The sequence below is a fragment of the Amblyraja radiata genome, chromosome 18 (genome assembly GCF_010909765.2).
Source record: "Amblyraja radiata isolate CabotCenter1 chromosome 18, sAmbRad1.1.pri, whole genome shotgun sequence".
Taxonomy (NCBI): domain Eukaryota; kingdom Metazoa; phylum Chordata; class Chondrichthyes; order Rajiformes; family Rajidae; genus Amblyraja; species Amblyraja radiata.
Window position 1 is genome coordinate 1059062 of NC_045973.1, and position 27676 is coordinate 1086737.

Consider the following 27676-nt stretch of genomic DNA (forward strand, 5'->3'; position numbering starts at 1 on the left):
TACTTGAACCTGTGGTATAAATCACTTTATGCAGTGATGGACAGATGGTGTTTTGGTTTAGTGTGCTTGTGTTTTAGCTCCGGAAGGGCTCACTCCTGGTCTGTCCATGTCACAAGAATAAAAGCTTAATCTTTGCCCACCATTTCATTCATTGGACTCCTTGCTACGCGAGTTTATACACATCTATAAGATCAGCCCTCCTGCGCTCCAATGAATAAAGTCCCAGCCAGCTTAATCTCCCTACAGCTCAGGCCCTCACGTCCTGACAACATCCTCATAAGTCTTCTCATCCTCTGCACTCTTTCCAGCTTAACAACATCCTTCCCATAGAAGGGTGGCCAAAATTGAGCTTTGGAAGAAGACAGCAGCAAAGGAAACGGTTGAAGATTATCTAGGATTTTTCAGGAACAGCAAGGCATTTTAACACACCTGCAGGAGCTCCCGACGAGGTGCCTCTCAACCTAATGATGGACACCTTGCCCTGTCTATTATAAATCTTCACATCTATACCCCTTCAACATTGGCTACAGAACTCTAGCATCAATGTAGGCTCACCTAGATGGGAAAGACATGAACAGAACCACAAACTTTCCAATGTTGTTCCAGTGCACATGTTGGAACATCGTCACCAGAGTAGAGAAAAAAAGCCCTTGAATAGATGGTATAACTCACCCATTGGTATCTCACCTGCTGGAAGTTCATCAGCTTCAAGTGAATTCAAGTTGTTTCACTTATACGGCAAGAAAACAAAAACTGTCAGAGAACTTGCCTTCTCAAGCCTGAATGTTCAGTCCCTTTGTAGCCGATGTGCAAAATGGTTGAGGAATCCGTCATTCCAACTAATCGCCCTAAACCATCAGCCTGGATTCAAAGGTAGAGCAGATGTCCAATATGCCACTCACAATAAAAAACATTTGGAAAAATCCTTTGTTTGGTTTGTTCAAGAAGGAACTGCAGATGCTGGAAAATCAAAGGTAGACAAAAATGCTGGAGAAACTCAGCGGGTGCGGCAGCTGCTGAGTTTCTCCAGCATTTTTGTCTACCTTTGTTTGGTTTGATCTTTCCAATAGCTATATTTGCCAAAATGGACTACCAGGACTTGGAATCATTCACAATCAGTGAGTTATTAACACTTACTTTTTCTGCCCGATGAGTTGAGACTCACTACATTACACTGCCTCCACAGTACATCCACTCACTATTACGACGAAAACTTGCAGCTGTGTTTAAAATGAGATCGTTCCGCTGTTTACAACCCTTTGCATTTCAAGACATGATTTAACCAGAATGATACCTGCAATATCATGGCTCGATCTTTACAGAAGTTGAATATTATAAATCGATCATTTAAAAACTATAGAATACTGATTAAACTATTACAAGTCAACCATTCCTTTCTTTCGAGACATTATGATAATCGGTGGATTTGGCAGGAATGATATACGATTAAACCATGAACATCACTACCCTGGCCCAAACCATAATCATAAGACCATGCACACAGGGATGAGTATAATATTCCAAGTTTAATTCTTGATTTAAACAATGAAAGAAAATTTATAAAAAGCAAAGCACAAAAGACACGAAACTCGATTAAAAAGGTTTTCTCCATTGTATCAAGTAGCTAATTTACAATATTCAGACATTCTTTTACATCGTTACAAAACATACCTTTTTTGAAGTGGGAGAAACATGCTCAAATATAATAGAATTTTAACGAGTACTACATTTTCTTTAAGCTAAATGCCTATGATTTGGGATTATAAACAGGAACGTGCTTGTCACATAACGCTGGGCGTCCCCTGATGATATCAGCGGCCTTCTCGGCCAACATGATTGTGGGTGAATTCAGGTTGCCGCTCACAACACTGGGCATGATGGAGGAGTCAACGACTCTCAGGTTCTCCAGCCCGATCACCCTAGTCTCTGGGTCGACCACTGCCATGGGGTCTGAAGCTTGCCCCATTCTACACGTGCACGAAGGGTGGTAAGCACTGTCGGCACTTTCCCTCACAAATGCATCAATCTCCTTGTCCGACTGCACATGGCTGCCGGGCGTTATTTCTGGACCACGGTACTTATCAAAGGCCTTTTGGGCAAAGAGCTCCCTGCTCAGCTTCACCGATTGGCGGATTTCCCTGATGTCACTTTCTGCAAAATTAATAATTGTTTCAGTAATGCAAGTTACAACTGAGTACTTTAGTGCAAATCCATCAAACATGCAGTTAGCATTTCATGACCAATGCATGCAGTATTCTACATCTCAAACCTGACAAATTTACAAATGCCTGCTGTAGCTTTATGTTGAAAAGCAAGACGCTACACAAGTTCAAGTTCAAGTGAGTTTATTGTCATGTGTCCCTGTATAGGACAATGAAATTCTTGCTTTGCTTAAGCACACAGAAAATAGTAGGCATTTACTACAAAACAGATAAATGTGTCCATATACCATGATATAAATATATACACACATGAATAAATAAACTGATAGTGCAAATAACAGAAAGTGGTTGGTAATAATCAGAGTTTTGTCCTAGCCAGGTTTAATAGCCTGATGGCTGAGGGGAAGTAACTATTCCTGAACCTGGTTGTTGCAGACATTGGCGATGCCACATTGGAATATTGTCTTCAGTTTTGCTTACCCTCCTATAGGAAAGATATTGTTAAACTCAAAAGGGTACACAGAAGATTTACGAGGATGTTGCCAGGACTCAAGGCCCTGAGCTATAGGGAGAGGTTGGGTAAGTTGGGATTTTATTCCTTGGAGCGCAGGAGGATGAGGGGTGATCTTTTGGAGATGTATAAAATCATGAGAATAGATATGGTTAATGCACAGAGCCTTTTATCCAGAGTAGGAGAATCAAATCGGTACCTGAGGGCAACCTTTTCACACATGGGTATATGAATCGAGTTGAGGCAGGTACTATTAACAACATTTAAAAGACATTTGGACAGGTACATGAGGTTTAGAGGAATATGGGGCAAAGGCGAGCAAATGGGACTATGGACTCGTGTAGATGGGGCAGCATAGGCAAGTTGGGCCGAAGGGCCAGTTTCCATGCTGTATGGCAATACAGGGAACCAGAAGAGATGCTGGGTATTTTGTTGAATCATAAATATAACTGACATAAAATATTACCTGTGGACAAGTAGTTGGGCTCCAGAATGGGGTGATCTTTTGGATTTGCACTCCTGAGTTTCAGCCAGCCCACACTCGTGGGTCTCATGGGGCCCACGTGGACCTAACAAAAAGTTACAATGAATTTTTAAATGGTGATCCAGTTACTGGCTTATAACTTCCACTTATTTTGGTCCTTTACGCTGTACTTAATCCTGCACAAAAGGCTAAAGTAAACTTTTAACAAAAACCAGAATACCGGAAGAACTCAGTGGGTCAAGCAGCATCTGTGGAAGCAAAAGGTGCGTGTAAGTGTCACCATGCAAACTGAGAGGTAAAACTGAGTGGCACCTTCTGTCTGCATTGATATTTGAGGTTTATGCTGTCAGAGCTGACATAGTGATTGGATTTGTAAATCCAGGTAACGTTGATTAAGATCAAACCCTGATGATGTAGGCAGTGAATAGTGTTTGTGTCGGTACGGTGGATAAAGTAGTGAGCGGAAGGTTGTTACTTTGTCTTTATTTCGAATGTTATGGAGTTTAGTTTAACTTAGAGATAAAGCACGGAAACAGACCCTTCAGCCCACCGAGTCCACACTGACCAGCGATCCCCACACATGAACACTATTCACACACTGGGGACAATTTACACATACGCCAAGCTACAAACCTGCACGTCTTTGGAGTGTGGGAGGAAATCCAAAGATCTCGGAGAAAACCCACTTCCTCACAGGAAGAACATGCAAACTCCGTACAGACAGCACCCGTAGTCGGGATTGAACCCAGGTCTCCGGCGTTGTAAGCGCTGTAAGGCAGCAACTCTACCGCTGCGCCACCGTGACAAGATGCAAGAACAATTGGTGAACGTAAAAACGATGAAAAAATATCAAAATCATCCTGTGATTCAATTAATTCGCACAAGGATGCATGGTCAATCCATACAGAGAGGGTGATTTTCTATTTGGTATAATAGCAATCTCTGACACGACCTCCACCACCTCCCTCCCTGTGGCTTTGGCTGCACCTTGCTCTGTAGAGAGGACGGGTATCGTGAGCTTGTGTCATACCCCAACCATGCCGCGCTTGCCTCTGCAAGTGTACACGACTCCTCTCTCTGCCTTTGTCATTCCAAATGGTTATAAAATAATTTTAGATCCAATTTATTTTATTTATTTTTCTCCATGCCCCAACCCCCATGGTCTTGTACACCTCAATAAGGTCACCCCTCAGCCTCCTACACTCCAAACAGAAAAGTCTCATCCTGCCCTTGAAAAGAACAGTGGACTCAAGGTTATAATTGATAAAAACCCAGGCAGAACAGTGAACAACAATCCCGTAATAGGACAAAGGTAGTGAGCTAGTACTCTGGCCTCTGGGATCAGGGCCAACACACGGTTAATATTGGGAGCCAGTAAGTGTCCTCGTTGAGATTGATAGCGGAATTGTCTTCGATAAGAAAGCATATAAAGTCATGTAGATAAGAAAGCTTTTCATCAGCGGTATTCTACAATCTTTTAGCCGTGTTTTGCAGGTCTTTTACTTTGTCCCATCTTCTCTCTCCTTTCTTTATTATTAAAAACCAGCAGCACGATAAGTGAACCAAAAAACCCAACCCCAATACCAATGTAGTATTTAAACTGCTTATACTGCAATCAACAACTGGGTATGTACAAAATGTGTAGGAAAGAACTACAGATGCTGGTTTAAATCAAAGGGAGACACAAAATGCTGGAGTTAAGGGGCTGTCCCACTGCGGCGACCTAATCTGTGAGTTAAGAAGAGTGTCTTCGACCTTCAAGCTCGAGGGCACTCGCCTGGAAAACCTCGAGCTGGATCGACCGTCCGCACACACACACCGCACGCACGCACACACGCACACGCATACACACACACACACACAAACACATCACAAAGGCGGGGGCCAGGGAAATAGGGGGAGCGCTGTCCGAAATTCACACCCGCGATGAAGAGGAAGGTAAAAGACAGCTGGCACAGTTACGGTAAGTCCTTTAGAGAGCGGGGAGGGGGAGTGAATGTGAGAGAGGGGGAGAGAAGGGGATGGTAGAGAAGGGGGGGAGAAGAAGTGGGGACACTTTTAAGAAGTATAATAAAGTTTAGCGGGCATTTTACCTACCGGTCAGTTTTCCTTGGTCCTGAAAACTCCAATGAGCCAATTAAAATGCCCAGTCAGCGAAGGAGATTGCCTACGGCTGCCCTCGACTGCCTGTAACTACACACGACCCCACTTCATTGCACTACGAGTTCAAAAGAACCAAGCCGACCAATTTTTACTTGCGGTTCAACACGATGAAAAAATTTCCGCAACCTAGCTGAGGCCACGAGTATGCGGGAACTGCCCTCGAGCATGAAGGAGAATTCCAGTGACCTCATAGGACCTCCTAGGACCACGTGTCGACCATGCTGCGAGTTTGAGTCGAGGGCAAACTCTTCTAAACTCGCAGATTAGGTCACCGCAGTGGGACAGCCCCTTAACTCAGCGGGACAGGCAGCATCTCTGGAGAGAAGGAATGGGTGACGTTTCAGATCGAGACCCTTTTTCAGACAAGATACTGTATGCACAAGCTGTGAATACAGACACCTTGGCACTCAGGATAATTAAAACACATTCTAAACTCGCCAATGAAGGCAAATGTACCAAACACCACCTTCACCACCCTGTCCACCTGACTCCACTTTCAGGGAATCGTGCTTCTGTATTCCCACCCCTCTCAATCCTGCAACACTCTCGAGGGCTCTACTGGAACCCATATGATTCAGAAAGGGAATTGTTTTTGTGTTTCTAGCGGTTCTTGTTTATGTTTCCGAGTGGCTTATCGAAGTGTTTGGTGCACTGTGAGCAGTTCAGAGCCGTGCGTGGAGTACAAGGTCTCACCTGATAAGCCTCTTCGGTGGGCGTAACCCTGCCATGGTCGGTCACCTGCGAGGGCAGGAAATGGAACTGAATGTCGGGGTGCTGCACTCCATGGCCGCTTCGGATAAACCCACCCGTCTCTAGGTGGGCGGTCGCCCCTTCACCTGTAGGCAGCAACATACGCTGCAGTCAGTGACTTTACTTCATTAGTACAGGTGTCAGGGGTTACGGGGAGAAGGCAGGAGAATGGGGTTGAGAGGGAAAGATAGATCAGCTATAATTGAATAACGGAGTAAACTTGATGGGCCGAATGGCCTAATTCTGCTCTTAAAACTCATTAACTTTATGCAGGAAGAAGAACACTTGCAGCTTGTTGATTCAACTATAAAATTCTGATCGTCGGCACTGAGGACCAGCAGGCGCTGGGCTATTGGCCGTTACTCATATTACATCGACACACTTTTATTCTTTCCCATGTTGCACTAGTCCCCATTTTGCCCGTGAACATGGGCTGCAATAATGGGCCGGTGTAGGGGACACAGGGTGGGTGGGGTCCAGGGTGGGTGGGTGTGGGGGATCCAGGGTGGGTGGGTGCTGGGGACACAGGGTGGGTGGGTGCTGGGGATCCAGGGTGGGTGCTGGGGACACAGGGTGGGTGGGTGCTGGGGACACAGGGTGGGTGGGTGCTGGGGACACAGGGTGGGTGGGTGCTGGGGACACAGGGTGGGTGGGTGCTGGGGACACAGGGTGGGTGGGTGCTGGGGACACAGGGTGGGTGGGTGCTGGGGACACAGGGTGGGTGGGTAGAGGGGACACAGGGTGGGTGGGTATAGGGGACACAGGGTGGGTGGGTGCTGGGGACACAGGGTGGGTGGGTGCTGGGGACACAGGGTGGGTGGGTGCTGGGGACACAGGGTGGGTGGGTGCTGGGGACACAGGGTGGGTGGGTGCTGGGGACACAGGGTGGGTGGGTGCTGGGGACACAGGGTGGGTGGGTGCTGGGGACACAGGGTGGGTGGGTATAGGGGACACAGGGTGGGTGGGTGCTGGGGACACAGGGTGGGTGGGTATAGGGGACACAGGGTGGGTGGGTATAGGGGACACAGGGTAGGTGGGTGCTGAGGACAGGGTGGGTGGGTGCTGGGGACACAGGGTGGGTGGGTGCTGGGGACATAGGGTGGGTGGGTGCTGGGGATCCAGGGTGGGTGGGTATAGGGGACATGCGGTGGATGAAGTGGATATGGGTGGGTGGGTGTAGGGCAAGGGTTCCCAACCTGGGGTAAATTTACCCCCAGGGGGTAGATTTGTTGATTCTGGATTTGTACATATTGTTTCTCATTGACTGACTGTGTTTGGTTCTGTTCATCATTAGTTGTTCATAAATAAGTGAAATTACATAGTTATGTGCTATTAAAGTTGCCAGGGGTAAGCGGGACGACAAAGGTTGGGAGATGTGGGTGGGGGGGGGGGGGGTACATGGGGTCAGGGCCATATGGGGGTGACTGACACTTGTCAAACCGGGTTCATGTCAGTTTAGATCAGTTGATGGTCACACACACCAGGGTGCAATGACTTTCCACGTTGGCATGAAGCTGAGTAAACAGTGTACATACTATAGATGGATGAATCTGATGATACAATTACTGATCAACAAATCAACAGGAGTGCCCTAGAATACTAAAGAGCAATGAGGTAGAGTTGAGTGAGTACATGACTGCACCAGGGGAAGGTGGTGTGGAAGAGGGGAATGGTTCGGGAGTCTGCTAGCCCATCGTGTCTGGCTGCTGTATCACTGCCAAAATAACTGACCACAGACACGAACAAACATCCCAAGCAGATAGTGAACAGTGTTGAAAATATTGCCCAATAACTAAATATTCTAAAATAAACAAAACATGATAAACAAGTGAGATACTGGATCTGGTTTGAAAGCTCAAACATATTTCCACTGGCACCTCATGGTGATGAACACTATGGGATCCATCTCCAGTCTACCTGCTGATGGAGTCAGGTCATGACAAATCTCAAATCGTGGCCCTGCCTCCACCAATACTGTGCAAGCAGCTGAACCTGAACACTGCAGCGAATCAGGGACAACATCACCGTGTCTGACACCAACACCCTCTTCCACAAATGCCTCATGTGTCACGGCACTACAGTAGAAAGACCACAAAATGTTTACCTGTGAATTTCCACAACCATTCCAGGCCAATCTGGATCATCTTGATGGGTTTTTGGGACTTGTACAGCGTGATGGGTTTGTTACACTGCTGCTGCACATACAGTTCCAGGTGATCCTGAAGGTTCTGGCCCACACCTGCAAACAAGACCTTTCTTTCAGGTGACAAATTCTAATTGCCCACTGTACTAATCATCTCTAGCATGTGGATGATATCAGAGTTCCACATTTCCACCCCAGTCACCCTGCTCCTTTTCCCACCTCCGTGTCTTCATTTCCCACCCACATTTCCCTTCATCCCCCTCTTTCCCAGTCTTCTTTCCTTTTTTTTTTTCACTTAAGTTTTTATTGATTTTCCACAGAGATATATACAAAACAGTGCAACACCATCACCGTAAATAAAACAAAATAAGAAAAACAACAATCAGAATTTAAAAATAAATAAATAGGGGAAAAAAAGAGGTAAATAAATAAAAATTTGGAATAAGACCGTGTGGTTCACTTACCAAATTAAAAAAAAAAATTAGATTGATTAGTTAACTGGAGATATTTCAATATTCGTACAAACATACCATCTAGTTCTATATAACACAGTCTTCCCATATCTAGCTCGGCATTTATCTAGTTGGTGTCATGGCTCAAATAAATGGTCCATTTTTCCCAGATCTTCTCAAATGAATTCTCCTTGACTCTCAAGAAATATGTCAGTTTCTCCATAGTAAAGATGTCTCGCACAATTTCTAGCCACTGTTCCTGTTTTGGAGTTTTTTCATTAAGCCACTGCCTGGTAATGGCCTTCTTACTTGCTGCAAGCAAAACTTTAATCAAATATGTATCTTCTATCTTTACAATATCTTTAATGTGCCCCAGATACATCACAGGGCAGGTATTTGGGAGTTTATAACCCAAGATATGTTTAACAACTGCGTTAACATTTTCCCGGTATGGCCTTATCTTTACACAGTTCCAGGAAATATGCGAGTGGTCTGTCTCCATACTCCCACACAGCCTCCAACAGTGTTGTTGGACAGCAAGTTGTCTGCTTTTTATTTTGGGTGTTATAAAAAAGCGAGTTAGATTCTTCCAGCAAAATTCTCTCCATACTAGTGAGCTTGTGGATGAACATTGTGTTTCACACATTTGATACCATTTTTCTTCTGTTATTTGAATTTTTAATTCTGCTTCCCATTTTGTTTTTATGTAGAGCATTAATTCTCCCTCACTTCCCACCAGAGCTTGGTAGAAAGCAGAGATGACCCGAGACCCCTTCTGTTTGTATGCATCCACAATCACCTTGATCACATTATTTGAAGTTGCATCTAGTTCTGGCCTTATCTCTTTTGTAAAGTAGTCTCTTAATTGCAAGTATCTAAAATAATCTTTGTTTTCGAGACCATACTTTGACTTTAAATCTTGGAAGCTCATAAACTCGCCATTTTCTGAAACTGTATACATTGCCGTTATGCCTTTTTGTGCCCATTCTTTGAATCTTGAATCATACACCCCTGGCTTAAACTTTGAGTCATATGCGAACCACTTCAATGCGTGAACCCCTCTTTTTAATTTGTATTTTTCCACTATAACATTCCATATTTCTAACGTAAATGCTACTATTGGATCCATAGCATGTCTCAAAGCCCCTCTCAGATATTTGTCTCCCACCAAAATCCTATATCTCCCTTTCCATTTCTCTCCATTGAGATTCATAATCAGGTCTACACCAACAAGCCAGAGGTCTGAGTTGAGCTGCATAAAAGTATTTCCTCAGATTTGGTAAAGCCATTCCACCCTTGCTTTTCGGCAGTTGAAGTGTTGTTAGTTTTATTCTTGGTTTTTTGCTATTCCAAATGAATCTAGAGATCATCTTATCCCAGGCTATGAATTTGTCTCTGGAATAAATATAGTAGTTTAGGTAGGATATTCATTTTTACCGTTTGTATTCTGGCACTGAAGTCTAGAAACATAGAAATTAGGTGCAGGAGTAGGCCATTCGGCCCTTCGAGCCTGCACCGCCATTCAATATGATCATGGCTGATCATCCAACTCAGTATCCCGTACCTGCCTTCTCTCCATACCCTCTGATCCCCTTAGCCACAAGGGCCACATCTAACTCCCTCTTAAATATAGCCAATGAACTGGCCTCGACTACCCTCTGTGGCAGAGAGTTCCAGAGATTCACCACTCTCTGTGTGAAAAAGGTTCTTCTCATCTCGGTTTTAAAGGATTTCCCCCTTATCCTTAAGCTGTGACCCCTTGTCCTGGACTTCCCCAACATCGGGAGCAATCTTCCTGCATCTAGCCTGTCCAACCCCTTAAGAATTTTGTAAGTTTCTATAAGATCCCCTCTCAATCTCCTAGATTCTAGAGTATAAACCAAGTCTATCCAGTCTTTCTTCATAAGACAGTCCTGACATCCCAGGAATCAGTCTGGTGAACCTTCTCTGCACTCCCTCTATGGCAATAATGTCCTTCCTCAGATTTGGAGACCAAAACTGTACGTAATACTCCAGGTGTGGTCTCACCAAGACCCTGTACAACTGCAGTAGAACCTCCCTGCTCCTATACTCAAATCCTTTTGCTATGAAAGCTAACATACCATTCGCTTTCTTCACTGCCTGCTGCACCTGCATGCCTACTTTCAATGACTGGTGTACCATGACACCCAGGTCTCGCTGCATCTCCCCTTTTCCTAGTCGGCCACCATTTAGATAATAGTCTGCTTTCCTGTTTTTGCCACCAAAATGGATAACCTCACATTTATCCACATTATTACTGCATCTGCCAAACATTTGCCCACTCACCCAGCCTATCCAAGTCACCTTGCAGTCTCCTAGCATCCTCCTCATAGCTAACACTGCCCCCCAGCTTAGTGTCATCCGCAAACTTGGAGATATTGCCTTCAATTCCCTCATCCAGATCATTAATATATATTGTAAATAGCTGGGGTCCCAGCACTGAGCCTTGCGGTACCCCACTAGTCACTGCCTGCCATTGTGAAAAGGACCCGTTTACTCCTACTCTTTGCTTCCTGTTTACCAGCCAGTTCTCTATCCACATCAATACTGAACCCCCAATGCCATGTGCTTTAAGTTTGTATACTAGAGGAAGGGTAGATGTCCCAACGTCCTTTTTAATGTTTTCTTCAATTTTGTTATAATTAGTTTCAAACATGTTGGAAAGTGTTTTGGTTATAGTTATACCAAGATACTGCATTATTTTAGAATTCCATTTCAGATTATATGCATCTCTGATTTGTTGGGATGGAGAATAATTGAATGAAAGCATTTGTGTTTTTGTTATATTCAGTTTATACCCCGAGTAGTATCCATATGCTTCAAGTAGATTCATTAGATTTGGGAGACATATATCTGGTCGTTCAAGAAAAATAATGACATCATCAGCGAAAAGACCAATGATATGTTCTTTCCCCCCTATTTTGACCCCTGCAGGTCTTCTCTCTGCCTTATTGCTTGTGCTAAGGGTTCAATATACAAAACGAAGATAGTAGGAGAAAGACAGCATCCTTGCCTTGTGCCCCTCTCTAACTGGATCCTTTTTGATATGTTTCCATTTACCTTAATCCTATGTGTAGGCTCCTGATATATTGTTTTAATGCACCAAACTGCATCTTCATTGAAACCGAATCTCCTTAGTACTTCATATAAAAATACCCAACTAACACTATCAAATGCTTTTTCTGCATCTAAACTGACCAGGACCATATTTGTATCATTTTTTTTAGCATTATCCACAATGTGGAGGGTTCTTCTAATATTGTACTGTGTTTGACACCCCCTAATAAATCCAGTTTGGTCTTCATTAATCAGATCTGGTACAAAAGTCTTGAGTCTTTTGCAAATGATTGAGGTAAATAGTTTGTAGTCTACATTTAAAATTGAGATTGGCCTGAAATGTTTACATTGCTCTTTGTCTTTGCCTTCCTTGGGTAAAATGGTAATAATTGCTTCCTTCCATGATGGGGGAGCCCTGCCCTCTTTAAGGGTCCAGTTAAAGCAAGACAGGAGCAGCAGTGTTAGCTCTTTCTTAAAGGCCTTGTACCATTCTGGTGGAAACCCATCGCTGCCTGGTGATTTACTAGCCTTAAGTCTACTGATTGCAGCTTCTAGCTCCTTAACCATAAATTGTGACATAATGGTATTATTTTGTGTCTCACCAATGGATGGCAGGTCGAGTGAGTTAAGAAAACTTCTCATTGTCCTTTCGTCAGCTGATGGTGGTTTAGAATAGAGCTTCTTATAGTATTCTTCAAATATTCTTTCTATCTCACCTGGCTCATGTGATAATTGATTGGTTTTAGGATCTCTTATTTTATGAATTGTATTAGAGGCCTGCTGTTTACGCAGGCGTCTGGCCAGGAGTCCAGTTGCTTTTGGACCTGCTTCATAATAGGTCTGCTTTACAAATCTTGCCCTTTTTTTCCATATCTCCCCTGAGGATCTCATCTATCTACCCCCCTTATTTCCTTAATCTGTTTTAGTACCAACTGATCCTGTGTGTTTTTATGTTTTTTCTCCAATTCTTTCAGTTTTTCTACTTCATTTTCATACGTAGCTAGCTGGGCCTTTTTTTGCGATGATGTCAGGGCGATCAGCTTTCCACGTATAACTGCCTTCATAGCATCCCACAGTATTACAGGATCTACATCCCCGTTATCATTCTCTTCTATGTACCTTTTTATCTCTTCTCTTATTAGTTCCACATTTGCCTTATTATTTAAAATATCCACATTGAGCCTCCAAACAGTATTTCTTTTTCTACTATTCAGGTGTACGGTCAAACTGATCGCACTGTGATCAGATACATCTGCCACCCCGATTTTACACTCTGTGATCCTGTGACTTTCACCCGTATTCATTAAAAAGTAGTCAATCCTGGAGTAGACTGAGTGAGGTACTGAATAGTGTGTGTAGTCCCTTTCTAAAGGGTGAAGTTCTCTCCAAACATCAATTAGGCCCATTTCCTGCACTGATGTGTTAATAAACTTGGTCAGATGCATCTTGGGATTTTTTAGGCTTGTTGTATCCAAATTATGATTCATAACCACATTGAAGTCCCCTCCACATATCAAAATACCTTCAGTCTCTAAAGCAATAATGTCAGAGTTTTGAAAAAACATTTGGTACTCTCTGGGGGGGGCATATACATTGAGCAGTGTCACTACTTTGTTTTCCAGCTTTCCTTTAATTAATATATACCTTCCCTCTTTGTCCCTGACTTCTTTATGGCATTCAAATTGGACTGCATTTGTGATAAGGATAGCCACTCCCCTCTTTTGGCTAGTTTTATAGGAACTATAAAATGCATTTCTAAAGCCAAAGCATTTTAGTTTCTCATGTTCTTGTTGAGGCAGGTGGGTTTCTTGTAAAAATAGTACCTGAGCCTTTTCTTTTTACAGTTTAGCCAGGACCTTGCTCCTTTTAACTGGATTATTCATCCCATTTACATTGAATGACACCAATTTAATAGTATTATGTGACATTTAATTTACCTAATCCTGTATTGCATTCATAAATCTCCAGATAACTTGGAATTGTGCAGGTCTGAACATCTGGACAACATGTGCCAAATAAAGAAAATTTAAAAAAAGGGAAAACAGTTGACTTCCAAGTAAGGGTGATTCCTTTCCGCCCTGAGTCCCCGTTGGCAGGTAGAGGGGAAAACCTCCTCCCAGAGGGCCCCTCACTAGAGGTGAAACACTCCATTTCACGCATCCTAGTATCGTCCAACGTCATCCGATAGCATTTATTTTCTAGTCCAAAAAAGTGATGACACAATAAAAGCTAGTTGGATGGGGTCTGCTCAGACTCCTGGAGTCACTCTCTTGCTGTCTCACTCTCATCTTCGTTCCTCTTTCCAACTCTCTGCCATGTCATAGCCTGGAGAAGATGCTCCATCTCTGGGTCCGCCTGCTCCTCAGCGCTGTAATCTGGTGTCTCCACGGAGTAGCCTCTCCTCCTCAACTCCTGCCCTGGTCTTGTGCATTATGATATGTGTATGTTCCTGAGTCCCAGTGAATGCGCATCTTGTCCAGCGGGGCCTGGAAGCGGACACCTCTCTCCTTCAGGGACCTCTTTATTCCCTTATATGCCTTGCGCTTCTGGACAACCTCCGTTGCATATTCGTGGTCAAATGATAGACGTCGCCCGTCAATCATTATCTTCTTTCCCCAGGCCTTTCCAATACCATTTCTTTGGTATTAAACGCCAGGAAATTTACCACTATGGACCTAGGTGGTGCGTTACCTTCCGGTTTGCGAGCCAAAGCTCTGTGCGCGCGCTGGATCCGTACGTTGGTGTCCATTGTTAATGCGAGTTCAGTTTTCAAAAGTTGCTCCACAAATTGAGACATGGATTTGCCTTCTTTCTCTTCGGGTACGCCGTTGTTGCGAATGTTATTTCGTCTAGACCGTCCTTCCAAATCAGTCAGTTTTTCTTGCGTGACTTTCTGTTTTTTCATAATTTAATCAGCACGTTTTTCATAGCCATGTTAATTGTCTCAGCCTCTTCGATTCGTGCCTCAGCTTTGTTTAGTCTAGGTTCGTGGGCGTGGATTTGTTTGGAGTTAGCAGAATGTTTATGGTAAGTGTCTTGCTTCAGATCTTTGAGTTCGGCTTTCATGTCTTCTTTGAGTCCTTCTTTAAATTTATGTAAGGCCACTTTATATTCAGCCCTGAAGTCACGTATTTCCTTACTGATATTGTGGAACATTAAGCGCATGGTTTCTGCTGAGTCATCGTTTGAGCTTTGAGGTTTGTCCATCTCCGGTGAATTATTTCTTTCTCGTCCGACACGTTTCTTTTGACTTCTAGTTGTCGCTCCCCCACTCATTCCGATACAGAAAACTACGAATTATGTGGCAATTAGTGAATTAAGGGAGGCTAGTTTTAAACTTGCTATCGGGAGCTTGAAATTAAGCAGCCATCTGCTCGCCTCACCACTGGAGGTCCCCCCGTCTCTTTTCCACCCATAGCCCTCCCTCTGGCTTTACATTTCCCTTCTCTCCCCTCCTTATATGGGCACTCTTTTGTCTTCTCTTCACCCCCAGCCTTTGTCTCTTACTCCACCAATTTGCCAATCACCCCCCTCACCTCTATCCACCCATCACTCGCCAGGCCTTGTCCCACCCCCACCTACCTCTCTTTTCCAGCTTTCTTCCCCCTACTCCATCAGTCTGAAAGGTCCCAACCCAGGCCGTGATCTGTCCATTCCCTCCACAGATGCTGCCTGACCCGCTGAGTTTCTCTGGCAGTTTGTGTTTTGCTGAATGATTTCAGATTAACCAATTCAATTCCTTTGTTTATGTTGAACACTTTGACGGTTACCTGGACGATGACAAACAACGGGGATTCCCAGAGCTTTCAGGTCATCGGCATTGCCCACTCCAGACAGCAGAAGCAGCTGGGGAGAGTTGATGGAGCCACCACTCAGGATCACTTCCTTAACGGCATAAACCTGGGAAAATAAATCAGCTTACTCAGTCCAGATGAAAAATCTTTCCATGTGTTCAGATCAATACTCCAAACCAGAAGTATATCTGGTACAGATCTGTAAATATCGATGATATATTTAGAAGCAGTGACACAAGACTCACTCTAGAACATAGTGCAAACTAACTCCACAGGTTTAGAATTTACTGGGGTTTACAGTAAGATTCTCAATGACTGCACAGCACACCAGGCGATGGAGGGAGGGTGATGAATGTCTTTTAAATGTTGTTATAGTCCCTGCCTCAACCACCTCCTCTGACTGCTCTTTCCATACACACACCACTCTGTGTGAAAAAGTTGCCCCTCAGGTTCCTACTAATTCCTCCCCATCCCACCTTAACAATACATGAAGACAGTAATTAGAGGTGAAAAACAGACTCTTATTGAAGTCATTCTGAATGGAATGGAAGTGACAAAGCTGCCATAACTGAAGCAGCCGTGGTTACATCAGTCTGCTTCACCCATAGACAGAGAGTAACCAACCACAAGCAGAGACGTGTAACCGATTCTCTGGAACATATGCTTTCTGAGTTAAAATTATATCAATATAGCCAAAAGGTCTGTCAAGAGGTTGGTGTGTAAATGTTTAATTATATTTGGAATTAGAGGACACGTATCCACCTGGATTCTTCCAGTTGTTAAGGTCTTCAAACTGCAAAGAAATGTTACTGAACACTCCTCTCCCATCGGGGGCCGAATAGCCTCCTCCCGCACCTATTTTCTATCCCTGATTTCAACAAACAATACACATTATGTCATCAAATCTGATATGTTTCCTGAAAAGAGAGGCCCTTTGCAAAAGATAGATAGATGTTGGGAGACATGTTCTTTGCGATTATTGTTAATTCCTGGAACTCCTTCCTGATAACGTCTGGGATTCATAGAGCATTCCCCAGAATGCCCCAATGGCCAAACCCCACCCCAATGGCCTGCTGTCCCTTTCACCTCCCGGCTCCCCACTTTCTGCAACTGGAAAGAACGCAAACTCCTTGACCATGAGCTGCATGTGATAAATGCGCCGTGAGAGGCAGCCTCGCCAGCAGCCTGTCTCGTCCCTCTCTTCTTTGTTGTTTTAGTTCATCTTTTGGAGTCTGTAGACTGGGCAATGTTCAAGGACTCGGCAACGGACTTGAACGAATATGCCACAGTCGTTACAGACTTCATAAAGAAATGTGTGGAGGACTGCATCCCTACAAAAACCTTCCGAGTGTTTCCCAATCAGAAACCTTGGATGAACTTTGAGATCCGCACTCTCCTGAAGTCCAGACACAGGGCATTCACCTCCAATGATACAGTGGCCTACATGAAGACCAGATACGACCTTGGTAAGGCCATCAAAAAGGCCAAAAGGGACTTCTGCTCCAAACTGGAGGACGAGACAGATGTTCGGCAGCTGTGGCAGGGTCTGAATGCAATCACCTCCTACAAGGCAAAACCAGGAGGCAGCTCGAATGCCGGTGTAACATCACTCCCTGACGAGCTCAATGCGTTTTACGCACGCTTTGACAGGGAGAATACTGATGTGCCTTCCCGATCCCCCATTCGCTGTGATGGCATTTCAGTCTCAGTCACAGAGGCCGATGTCAGGAAATCCTTCAGAGGGGTGAACCTCGAAAAGCACCTGGACCTGATGGTATACCCGGTCGTGTTCTAAAAACCTGTGCGGACCAACTGGCGGGAGTTTTTACGGACATTTTCAACCTCTCACTTCTGAGGTCCCCACCTGCTTTAAAAGGGCATCAATTATACCAAGAAGAGTAAGGTGACGTGCCTCAATGACTATCGACCAGTGGCACTAACGTCGGTGGTGATGAAGTGCTTTGAGAGGTGGATCATGGAGCAAATCAACTCCTACCTCGACAAAAACCTGGACCCACTGCAGTTCGCGTACCGCCACAACAGATCAACGGTGGATGCGATCTCGCTGGCCCTCCACTCCGCACTGGACCACTTGGACAACAAAAACTCATATGTCAGGCTGTTATTCATTGATTACAGCTCGGCATTTAACACAATCATCCCCTCCAAACTGGTTACCAAACTCGCAGAACTGGGTCTCTGCGCATCCCTCTGCAACTGGATCCTCGACTTCCTCGTCCACAGACCAGTCTGTTCGTCTTGGTGGAAATGTGTCAGCCTCGATAACAATCAGCACGGGAGCGCCTCAAGGCTGCGTGCTCAGCCCCCTGCTGTACTCACTCTATACACATGACTGCGTAGCGAACCACAGTGCGAACTCCATCATCAAGTTCGCTGACGACACCACTATTGTGGGGCGTATCACTGATGGGGATGAGTCAGAGTACAGAAGCGAGATCGAGCAACTGTCCATATGGTGCCAGCGCAATAACCTGGCCCTCAACACCAGCAAAACCAAGGAACTGATTGTGGACTTTGGAAGGAGTAGGAGGGGGACCCACAGCACAATTTATATCAACGGGTCGATGGTTGAAAGGGTCAAGAACTTCAAATTCCTGGGCGTGCACATCTCTGAAGATCTTTCCTGGTCCGAGAACACTAACGCAATTATCAAAAAGCTCATCAGCGCCTCTACTTCCTGAGAAGATTACGGAGAGTCGGATTGTCAAGGAAGACTCTCTCTAACTTCTACAGGTGCACAGTCGAGAGCATGCTGACCGGTTGCATCGTGGCTTGGTTCGGCAATTTGATCGCCCTGGAGAGGAAAAGACTACAAAAAGTAGTAAACACTGCCCAGTCCATCATTGGCTCTGACCTTCCTTCCATCGAGGGGATTTATCGCAGTCGCTGCCTCAAAAAGGCTGGCAGTATCATCAAAGACCCACACCATCCTGGCCACACACTCATCTCCCTGCTACCTTCAGGTAGAAGGTACAGGAGCCTGAAGACTGCAACAACCAGGTTCAGGAATAGCTACTTCCCCTCAGCCATCAGGCTATTAAACCTGGCTCGGACAAAACTCTGATTATTAGCAACCACTTTCTGTTATTTGTACTTTACCAGTTTATTTATTCATGTGTGTATATATTTATATCATGGTATATGGACACATTTATCTGTTTTGTAGTAAATGCCTACTATTTTCTGTGTGCTTAAGCAAAGCAAGAATTTCATTGTCCTATACAGGGACACATGACAATAAACTCACTTGAACTTGAACTTGAACTTGAACTTTAGTTTTTGTATAATGTGAGGGTCGGGGGGGGGGAACTTTTTTAACTCTCTTTTCTCGACGGAGATGTGACTTTTTCCATATCGTATCTCCGTCCACAATGCAGCCTGATATCATGGAGCTGGTGGTCCCTTTGTTAGGGATCGACTTCGGGAACTCCAGCTACAGGAGCTTCCATCGCCCCGATCGCGGGAGCCTCGATCGCCCCGATCACGGGAGCTTCGATCGCCCCGACCACGGGAGCTTCGATCGCCCCGACCACGGGAGCTTCGATCGCCCCGACCACAGGAGAAAAGGAGGAAGAAGGTAAAAGTTATTCGCCTTCCATCACAGTGAGGAGTGTGAGATCACCGAAAGCAAGATGGATGCTGCCTGCGCTGGTGGGGACTTGGAGGGAGTGCCGTGAGTGTAGTGATCTCGGTGTTTGCGGTGACATCATTCCATGAGGACATCCCGGAGTCTGGTGCGAGTGTGGACGGCTTTCTGACTGTTCGGGCGGACAGGGACTTCAGAGAGAATGACGGCGGTCCGTACACTCTGGTCACATCATGGTGAACAGCATGTGTGTGCCCCGGACACTGAACTGATGGCTGTGGGTCTCCGCTTATGCTGTGTGCCCTGGGGATTCTCACACGCCGCTGTGGTGGCTGTTTATGTTTGATCTTTATGTAATTTAGTATCTTGTTGCTTCTTTTTGGTATGACTGTATGTTAAATCAAATTTCACTGCACCTCAGGGTACACGTGACAATAAAGAACTATTGAACTATATGAATGTGCCTATCAAAAAAGCCTCTTAAACATCACTATCATATCTGTCTCCACCACCACCCCCAGCAGCAAATTACAGACACTCACCACCTTCTATGTAAAAAGAACTTGGCCCACACACATTAAAGCATTGCCCCTCTCATCTTAAAGCTTTGCCCTCTGGTCCACTAAATAAATATAATGCTACGGTACCTTTTTTGTTAATCCACCTTGAACGTATTCAACACCAATGGCCTTGGTGCCGTCAAATAAAATCTTGGTTACAAACGTTTTCACTTCTGTTGTTAAGTTGCTTCGTGAAATACTGGGGCGTAAATAGGCACTGGCTGCACTCCATCTCTGGCCTGGAATACACCAGTGGTTGGATTCAACATAACAAGCAACTAGGTATATTGCATGGCTTAATTATAGACATCATGACCAACGAAAAACTGTAAATATCACAAACTTTGATTAGCTTGAGAGGCAAGTTTGTATTATAATGAAATTCCTTAGATTAAATATACTTCATAATAAGCTGAATTTCGTTTAAATGGTTTGCATGCAATTAATACCACAGCTGATTATTTAGAATCAATTACATTATAAAATGTAATATATTTGTGCAATGTTGCACCAGCATCGCCTGTGATATAGAAACAACGACAGCTTCTCTAGGCATGGAACATGGATTGGTGAAGTTTCAGGTGGATAGCAGTCTCCTGTTGTGTCCCTTTGCCTGTGATATTATGGTGCTCAACAATTGTGTTTCAAAATCTGGCCCCATAACAACCTGGAGGTACCAAAGTTTAGACATCTCAGGATTACTTCATTATTTCATTGATATACAATAGGTGCAGGCAGAGCTGGATTTACCATTAGGCTTCATAGGCTGAAGCCCAGGGCCTCGAAATCTAGAGGGCCTCCGGCCAAGACAGGACTCGAAATTAACGGTTGCCCGGGTGCCAATGGCCACTTAACGTCCCGCCGGGCAACCTAAAAGTTGTGTCATTATGCCCGGCTTGGCAAGCACCCATCATGTGGAAAGCATCAGGTACTTTCAGCAGGTCACAAGCGATCTCAGATGTCTGGCTCTCTGCTGCCGTGCCTGGGAGGGCAAACACCAAACTAAATGCACACCTGATTTACTTTAGCATTACACTTGCCTACATACTGACATTCAAAAGTAACCTGATAAATAACAATCTACCCAGCAAACTGTAAGGCCACATGAGATCCAAGACAACCTGGTTATTTGAATCCAAAATTAGCTTGACAATAGGAGGTCTGTGAGCTGTGCTTGGATCCTAGTTGTTTGTGATATACAGTGGCTTGCAAAAGTATTCATACCCCTTGAACTTTTCCACATTTTGTCACGTTACAACCACAAACGTAAATGTATTTTATTGGGATTTTATGTGATAGACCAACACAAAGTTGCGCATAATTGTGAAGTGGAAGGAAAATGATACATGGTTTTCAAATCTTTTTACAAATAAAAAACTGAAATGTGTGGCGTGCAAAAGTATTCAGCCCGCTTTACTCTGATACCCCTAAATAAAATCCAGTGCAACCAATTGCCTTCAGAGGTCACCTAATTAGTAAATAGAGTCCACTTGTGTGTAATCTAATCTCAGTATAAATACAGCTGTTCTGTGAAGGCCTCAGAGGTTTGTTAGAGAACATTAGTGAACAAACAGCATCATGAAGCCCAAGGAACACACCAGACAGGTCAGGGATAAAGTTGTGGAGAAGTTTAAAGCAGGGTTAGGTTATAAAAAAATATCCCAAGCTTTGAACATCTCACAGATCACTGTTCAATCCATCATCCGAAAATGGAAAGAGTATGGCACAACTGCAAACCTACCAAGACATGGCCGTCCACCTAAACTGACAGGCTGGGCAAGGAGAGCATTGATCAGAGCAGCCAAGAGGCCCATGGTAACTCTGGAGGAGCTGCAGAGATCCACAGCTCAGGTGGGAGAATCTGTCCACAGGACAACTATTAGTCGTGCACTCCACAAATCGGGCCTTTATGGAAGAGTGGCAAGAAGAAAGCCAATGTTGAAAAAAAGCCATAAAAGTCCCGTTTGCAGTTTGCCACAAGCCACGTGGGGGACACAGCAAACATGTGGAGGAAGGTGCTCTGGTCAGATGAGACCAAAATTGAAGTTTTTGGCCTAAATGCAAAACGCTATGTGTTGCGGAAAACTAACACTGCACATCACCCTGAACACGCCATTCCCACTGTGAAATATGGTGGTGGCAGCATCATGCTGTGGGGATGCTTTTCTTCAGCAGGGACAGGGAAGCTGGTCAGAGTTGATGGGAAGATGGATGGAGCCACATACAGGGCAATCTTGGAAGAAAACCTGTTAGAGTCTGCAAAAGACTTGAGACTGGGGCGGAGGTTCACCTTCCAGCAGGACAACGACCCTAAACATACAGCCAGAGCTACAATGGAATGGTTTAGATCAAAGCATATTCATGTGTTAGAATGGCCCAGTCAAAGTCCAGACCTAAATCCAATTGAGAATCTCTGGCAAGGTTGAAAATTGCTGTTCATGGACGCTCTCCATCCAATCTGACTGAGCTTGAGCTATTTTGCAAAGAAGAATGGGCAAAAATGTCAGTCTCTAAATGTGCAAAGCTGGTAGAGACATACCCCAAAAGACTTGCAGCTGTAATTGCAGCGAAAGGTGGTTCTACAAAGTATTGACTCAGGGGGGTGAATACTTTTGCACAACACACTTTTCAGTTTTTTATTTGTAAAAAAATTTGAAAATCATGTATCATTTTCCTTCCACTTCACAATTATGCACCACTTTGTGTTGGTCTATCACATAAAATCCCAATAAAATACATTTACGTTTGTGGTTGTAACGTGACAAAATGTGGAAAAGTTCAAGGGGTATCAATACTTTTGCAAGCCACTGTACATGAACAACTCGGCCGTGAATGTAGGAGGTGTGATTAGTCACTTTGCACTTGACAAGAGAGGTTGTGGACAATAAGGAACAGTGTAGCCTGCAACGGGAGGCTACACTGCCCAGAATACAGGATATACAGTAAATGTGAGGGGGCTAAGCAATGTTGAAGAACAGCGAAACCCAGGAAATCAAGTCCTTAGGCATATGGCATGCATGCTTTCACAGGTCGCAGCAGAGAATATTAAGATTGGGACATTATGTTGGAAGTTTCCAAACTGTACAGCAGGCAGAGCATGGAGTATTGTGTGCAATTCTGGTGGCCACCTTGGAGAGTATGCTGAGGAAATTCACAAAATGTTGCCTGGATTGCAGAACTTTAATTGTGGGGAGAGATTGGCTAGGCAAGGCTTGTTTTAGACAATAGACTGGAATGAAGTGGACGATGGGTGGACTAATGGAGTCATATAAAATTATAAAAGGCATAGACAGGGTAGATCATCACATTTTTCATCACAAGGATATGAAAAATAAGATGGAATAAGTATTAGAAGAGAGGGAGGAGTTTGCAAGGGGATTTGAGTGGAATGTTTTGCTTTTGGCTGATGTCCAGAAATGACTGCCAGTGTTAAGTGGTGGAGGCAGATACGATCATGACGTTTGAGATGCATTTAGACAGGCACTTGAATGAGCCAGGCATATAAGGATATAGCTGTAGTGCAGGCAGGTCTGGCGTCTGGATGTCAGAGTGAGGTGCAGCAACTGGGATTCAAGCTGCTGCAACATCAGTGGGCGGCTTTAACATTGACTGTGCTGCTCTGAGCTTCTGTGCAGGGGAGAGCAAGACATCTCCCTCCACCTGGAATGGAGGTGCAGTTTAAAGTACTGAACTCTCACTGACCAAGTTCAAAGACAAATGTCAGCTTGACAAAATGCCCATACTTAGCTTAAAGTACATGCAGACATTCAACTAATAAAATAAATATTGCCTAGAATGCTTTATGTTACTAAGATGGATGTGTAACAACACCAAAACAGCAGCAGCTGATGCCAAATAGCAGAGACTGCAGCTCACCTCCCACTCACACCCCATGCTGTAAAGACCCGATTCATGGTCTTTGGTAGCTTTAAAAGGCCAAAGATGTCACCTATATCAAGGATATAAAATAACTGTAATGATTCTAGCAAAATATTATTATCAGTCATTGCAAAACTAATCTAGATAAGAAGTCACTTACATAATTTGAATTCTTCCTTCAAGAAATGGTAGCATAAGGAAGCTGAATATTTTGCACAGATACAATCATGTAATCAAACTCTTTCCTATCAATCGAAAGGCCAAAAGTGGGCGGAATCAGTCTCCCCACTTTCACGGTCCTGGAGATTTTTATCCGTTGTCTGATTGTTCACTGACTTCACAACTGGGACTGAACAAGAGCTGCTCCAATTCTCTCCTTAGGTCATGTGCAAACTCCGGCATGGACCAAGGCAAGGTATTTTACTGTGTATTTGACTTGATAATGCAAAGGCTAAAGTCCTAGCTGTAGTTCCTACGGCAGAATTCATTTCTTCATCAACAATACCAAGCCTATCTCTGGTCTTTTGGAGCCTGGAGCCCGGACTCAAGAACAAAGTCAAATTTATTCGTCACATGCACCAATAAAGGTGCAGTGAATTGAATTTTCCAGCAGCAATATACTTAAAAAAAGAACACACAATAAACATTAGAATTTAACACAAACATCCACCACAGCATTTTTCACAATGGTGGAAGGCAATAAAGTTCAGTCTGTCCTCCTCCTTTGTTCATCCGTGGTCGGGGCCATAAACCCTCCGTAGTCGCCGCTACGGATGGCCGGATGTACAGGACCTCTCGTCGGGATGATCTAAACTCTGATGTCGGAACGGTTGAACACACTCTGTGGCTTGGAGTGCCCGAATCGGCACTTTCCTACCTGACACCACGGCTTCAGGATGTTATAAGCCGTAGGCCGGCGGTCTGAGCTCTTCTCCGGCGACCCCCGGCAAGGGATCCCAGACTCTGGATGGTAAGTCCACGCCATGCCTGTGGCTAGAAGCTCTGCAGACCACAGCCCCATGATGCCAAAGTCACCAGGCCAGCGATCGGAGCACTCCTTTCTGGCGACCCCCAGCAAGGCTTCGCCCCGCTCCACCTGCTGCTGAAGCACTGGGCCCGACTCCAGGAAAGGCCGCTCCAAGCTGTCAGGCCGTGAGAGGGAAGGCTGAGAAGCAACACGGAAAAAGTCGCCTCTGTCGAGGAAGTGACTGAAGAACCCTTTCCCCCCCCCACCACCCCCCACATAAGACACACCGAGAGACACCAATAATGAACCCGCTGCTGGCAGCGCCCCCAACCGACAGATTCGACAGAACCGACCGTACAGCTTCATCCCCTCTGTTATCAGGCTTCTGAACAGTCCTCCCATAAGCTAGAGTACTGTCTGATTCACCTCTACCCCATTGCGGACATTAGACTTTTTTCTGGAACTGTTACGCTACCATGCTCAGAAACTATATTTTGCATTTTGGGATTTTCCTCTTCATTCTACCTGTTGCACTTATATTTGGCTTGATTGTATTATATGTAGTGTTATCTGATTTGATAAGATAGCACGAACACTAAACATTTTCACTCTGACAATAATAAACCAATACCAATGCAGATAGTTTTGCTCCATGCCTCTTCCCATTTCTGCAACAATTGCCCAACTCATCTCTGGCTGAAATTCTTACTGATGGCCTTTCTTACTTCTGTCTGGCCTCATTTGGATAGCTTTGAACTTCTACCCTAAACGTGCGTGGATACAATCTTCTATCATGCATGTCTCCACTCACACCGACCGTGACTCGTGTGTCTTGCTGAACTAATTCCCAGCTGACCGTTTCCAAATTGACTTTCAAATCCCCATTCCTCCATCTGAATCCACCTGCTCCCATATGCCACACCATCTTTGATCATCGGCAGATCTCAGGTGGTCAGAACATTTTCTCCACCCTGACCGTCAACACTGATACCCGTCAAGGCTGCGAGCTCAGTCCCAAGCTCTACGCCGTGTACACCCATGACCGTGACCAAGTACAACGCCAATGTCATCGTTATGTTCACTGATGATACCACAGTCGTCAGCCAGATTTACAACAACAATGAGATGAAGTACAGGAAAGACAGGAAACCCAGTGTCGGGGCAATACCTTGACCTTAGCATCACAAGAGGAAAGAAATGGTTTTTGAACTCACAAAGTGAGGCCAACCCTGTTTTCATCAAGGGGACTGCTGTAGTAATGGTCGACAGCTTCAAGTTCCTTGGTGTCTGTATCACCAGTATTCTGATGTGATGCTTCTCAGTATGGTGTGGCAACTGCTTGTAATTGGCCGCCTGAAGCTGCGGAGAGTGGTGAACACAGCCCAGTCCATCAGGCTCGTCACTTCCTTCCATCCAGTTCACCCTCATGGTGCGATGTATCAGGGGAGCTGGAAGTATCGTCAAAGATGCCCGTCACCCTGGCCATTCCCACTTCTCTCTTCTACCGTCTGGGAGAAGATACAGGTGCTTGAAAACTCTGACATCCAGAATTAAGAACAGCTTCTTCCCCAATGCTCTCAGACTCCCGGACTAATCACATTTTTCACATCCCATTCCATTATTCGGTTATTCCATTATCGTACTTCAGTAATCTTTTGTACGACTCGGAGTTTACGCAACAATCTTGCACCATTCTACTGTTTTGTACGCATCATTGTATTTCATTCCTGTAACCCAAACAAACTGGGTTTCAACGTTCCTTCAAGAAAGATATCGATTTAATATGTAAAAACAGCTGAAGCAAGGCTCCTGTCTGTCTGACTAACATATAGTTGCAAAAGATTCCATACTTTTTGTCAAGAACAAATGGATAATGGTCTGCTTGTTCTGGCCAAGAGCTGTTCTTCATTCAATGCCAATGAAGCTGATGAAATAGTCCTGTGTATCGGGATCTCTGGGCCCCTGCCATGCATCAGTCAGCTGTGCTGTGCTGTACTTGTTTACTCTTCAAAACCAGTTAAGTGACCAAGAAATGTTTCAGGACATCTTGAAATCCTGAATGATGTCGTAAAAACGTTCTCGGCTTATTGTTCTTTAATAATTTCATGTAGCAATCACAGAATTATATTTTGGTAACAAGGCGGCCATTTCTTCACGTGTTTAAGGCTGGAATGAAAACACTTTGCTTCCAAAATCATTGGTGATTAACGATGGACTCACACAACTTCACAGTCCCGCACTGTAATACATCAACACAGTGCAGTCGCATTCACCTTTATCACAAAATTTAATTCACCCTCGACTAAATGTTCTTGTTTTTTGATAATTTTCCTCTTATTCTCCCTTGTGTATATAATTTATTTTGTCACATGAGCAAAAAACATAAATTAACTAGTTTCTTAAGTGTTTATTTTATTCAACTTTTTGAACATCCTAAAAATATATAAAAACTAGGGAGTGAAAAAAAAGTTTAATTACCACTGGAGTTGGAAAATCATTCTATTAGAATAATAAAAAAACATTCCAACGTCTAAACACTCGGCTTCAGCCTTTCGGGCTTTGATTACTGCAGTTTTTTTCTTGGAAAACTAGCTCAAGAAACCATGGATTATGTGATTTAATATATTAGTATCCAACTAATATAACTTTCTGTAACTCTCCCTGATGAAAGCTCACACCACCAAATATCAACTTTGGTAGCTAAATTGCTACACAAAGTAAAGATAGAGTTCAACAGTTGCCTACGGCAATCCTCCAGTGTTGCCATTTATACATTTATGATCTCACCAGCTCGTCTGGTCTTCCCTAAAAGGTTATATTACAGTAAATTTGGGAAATATCCTGCGACTTTGAAATTAAAAACCCACAGATAGAGAGAAAAAAACCGTATCAAATTTCCAGCTCCACTGCCATTAAAACCAACAAGAGCTTACTAACCACTTTAATGGCAATGTCTTTTGTTAAGTATAGAAAAATATATATAAATATCGGAATAAATTAAGTCATTCACCCTTCATTCACCCCAAACTAATTTAATTTGCCCTTGGGTGAACCATTCACCAGTTTAAGAAGCACTGCATCAACAAGTCACTATTTATGTATTTCAGGAAATGTCCAAATTAAGAC

At 44.3% G+C, this 27676-nt stretch overlaps 1 protein-coding gene across 2 annotated transcripts in view; it reads right to left on the reverse strand.

Moving 5' to 3' along the window:
* Positions 1-1507: 1507 nt before the first annotated feature.
* chdh (choline dehydrogenase) overlaps positions 1508-27676 on the reverse strand; it is a 42767-nt gene continuing 16598 nt past the window's right edge. For both annotated transcript variants that reach the window (XM_033036549.1, XM_033036551.1), the window contains 6 exons: positions 19792-19943; positions 15514-15643; positions 8175-8309; positions 6014-6156; positions 3140-3242; positions 1508-2151 (listed from right to left, as the gene is read on the reverse strand). In XM_033036549.1, coding sequence (XP_032892440.1) covers positions 1748-2151; positions 3140-3242; positions 6014-6156; positions 8175-8309; positions 15514-15643; positions 19792-19943 — 1067 coding nt within the window. In that variant the 3' untranslated portion in view covers positions 1508-1747. The remainder of the gene's footprint in view (positions 2152-3139; positions 3243-6013; positions 6157-8174; positions 8310-15513; positions 15644-19791; positions 19944-27676) is intronic.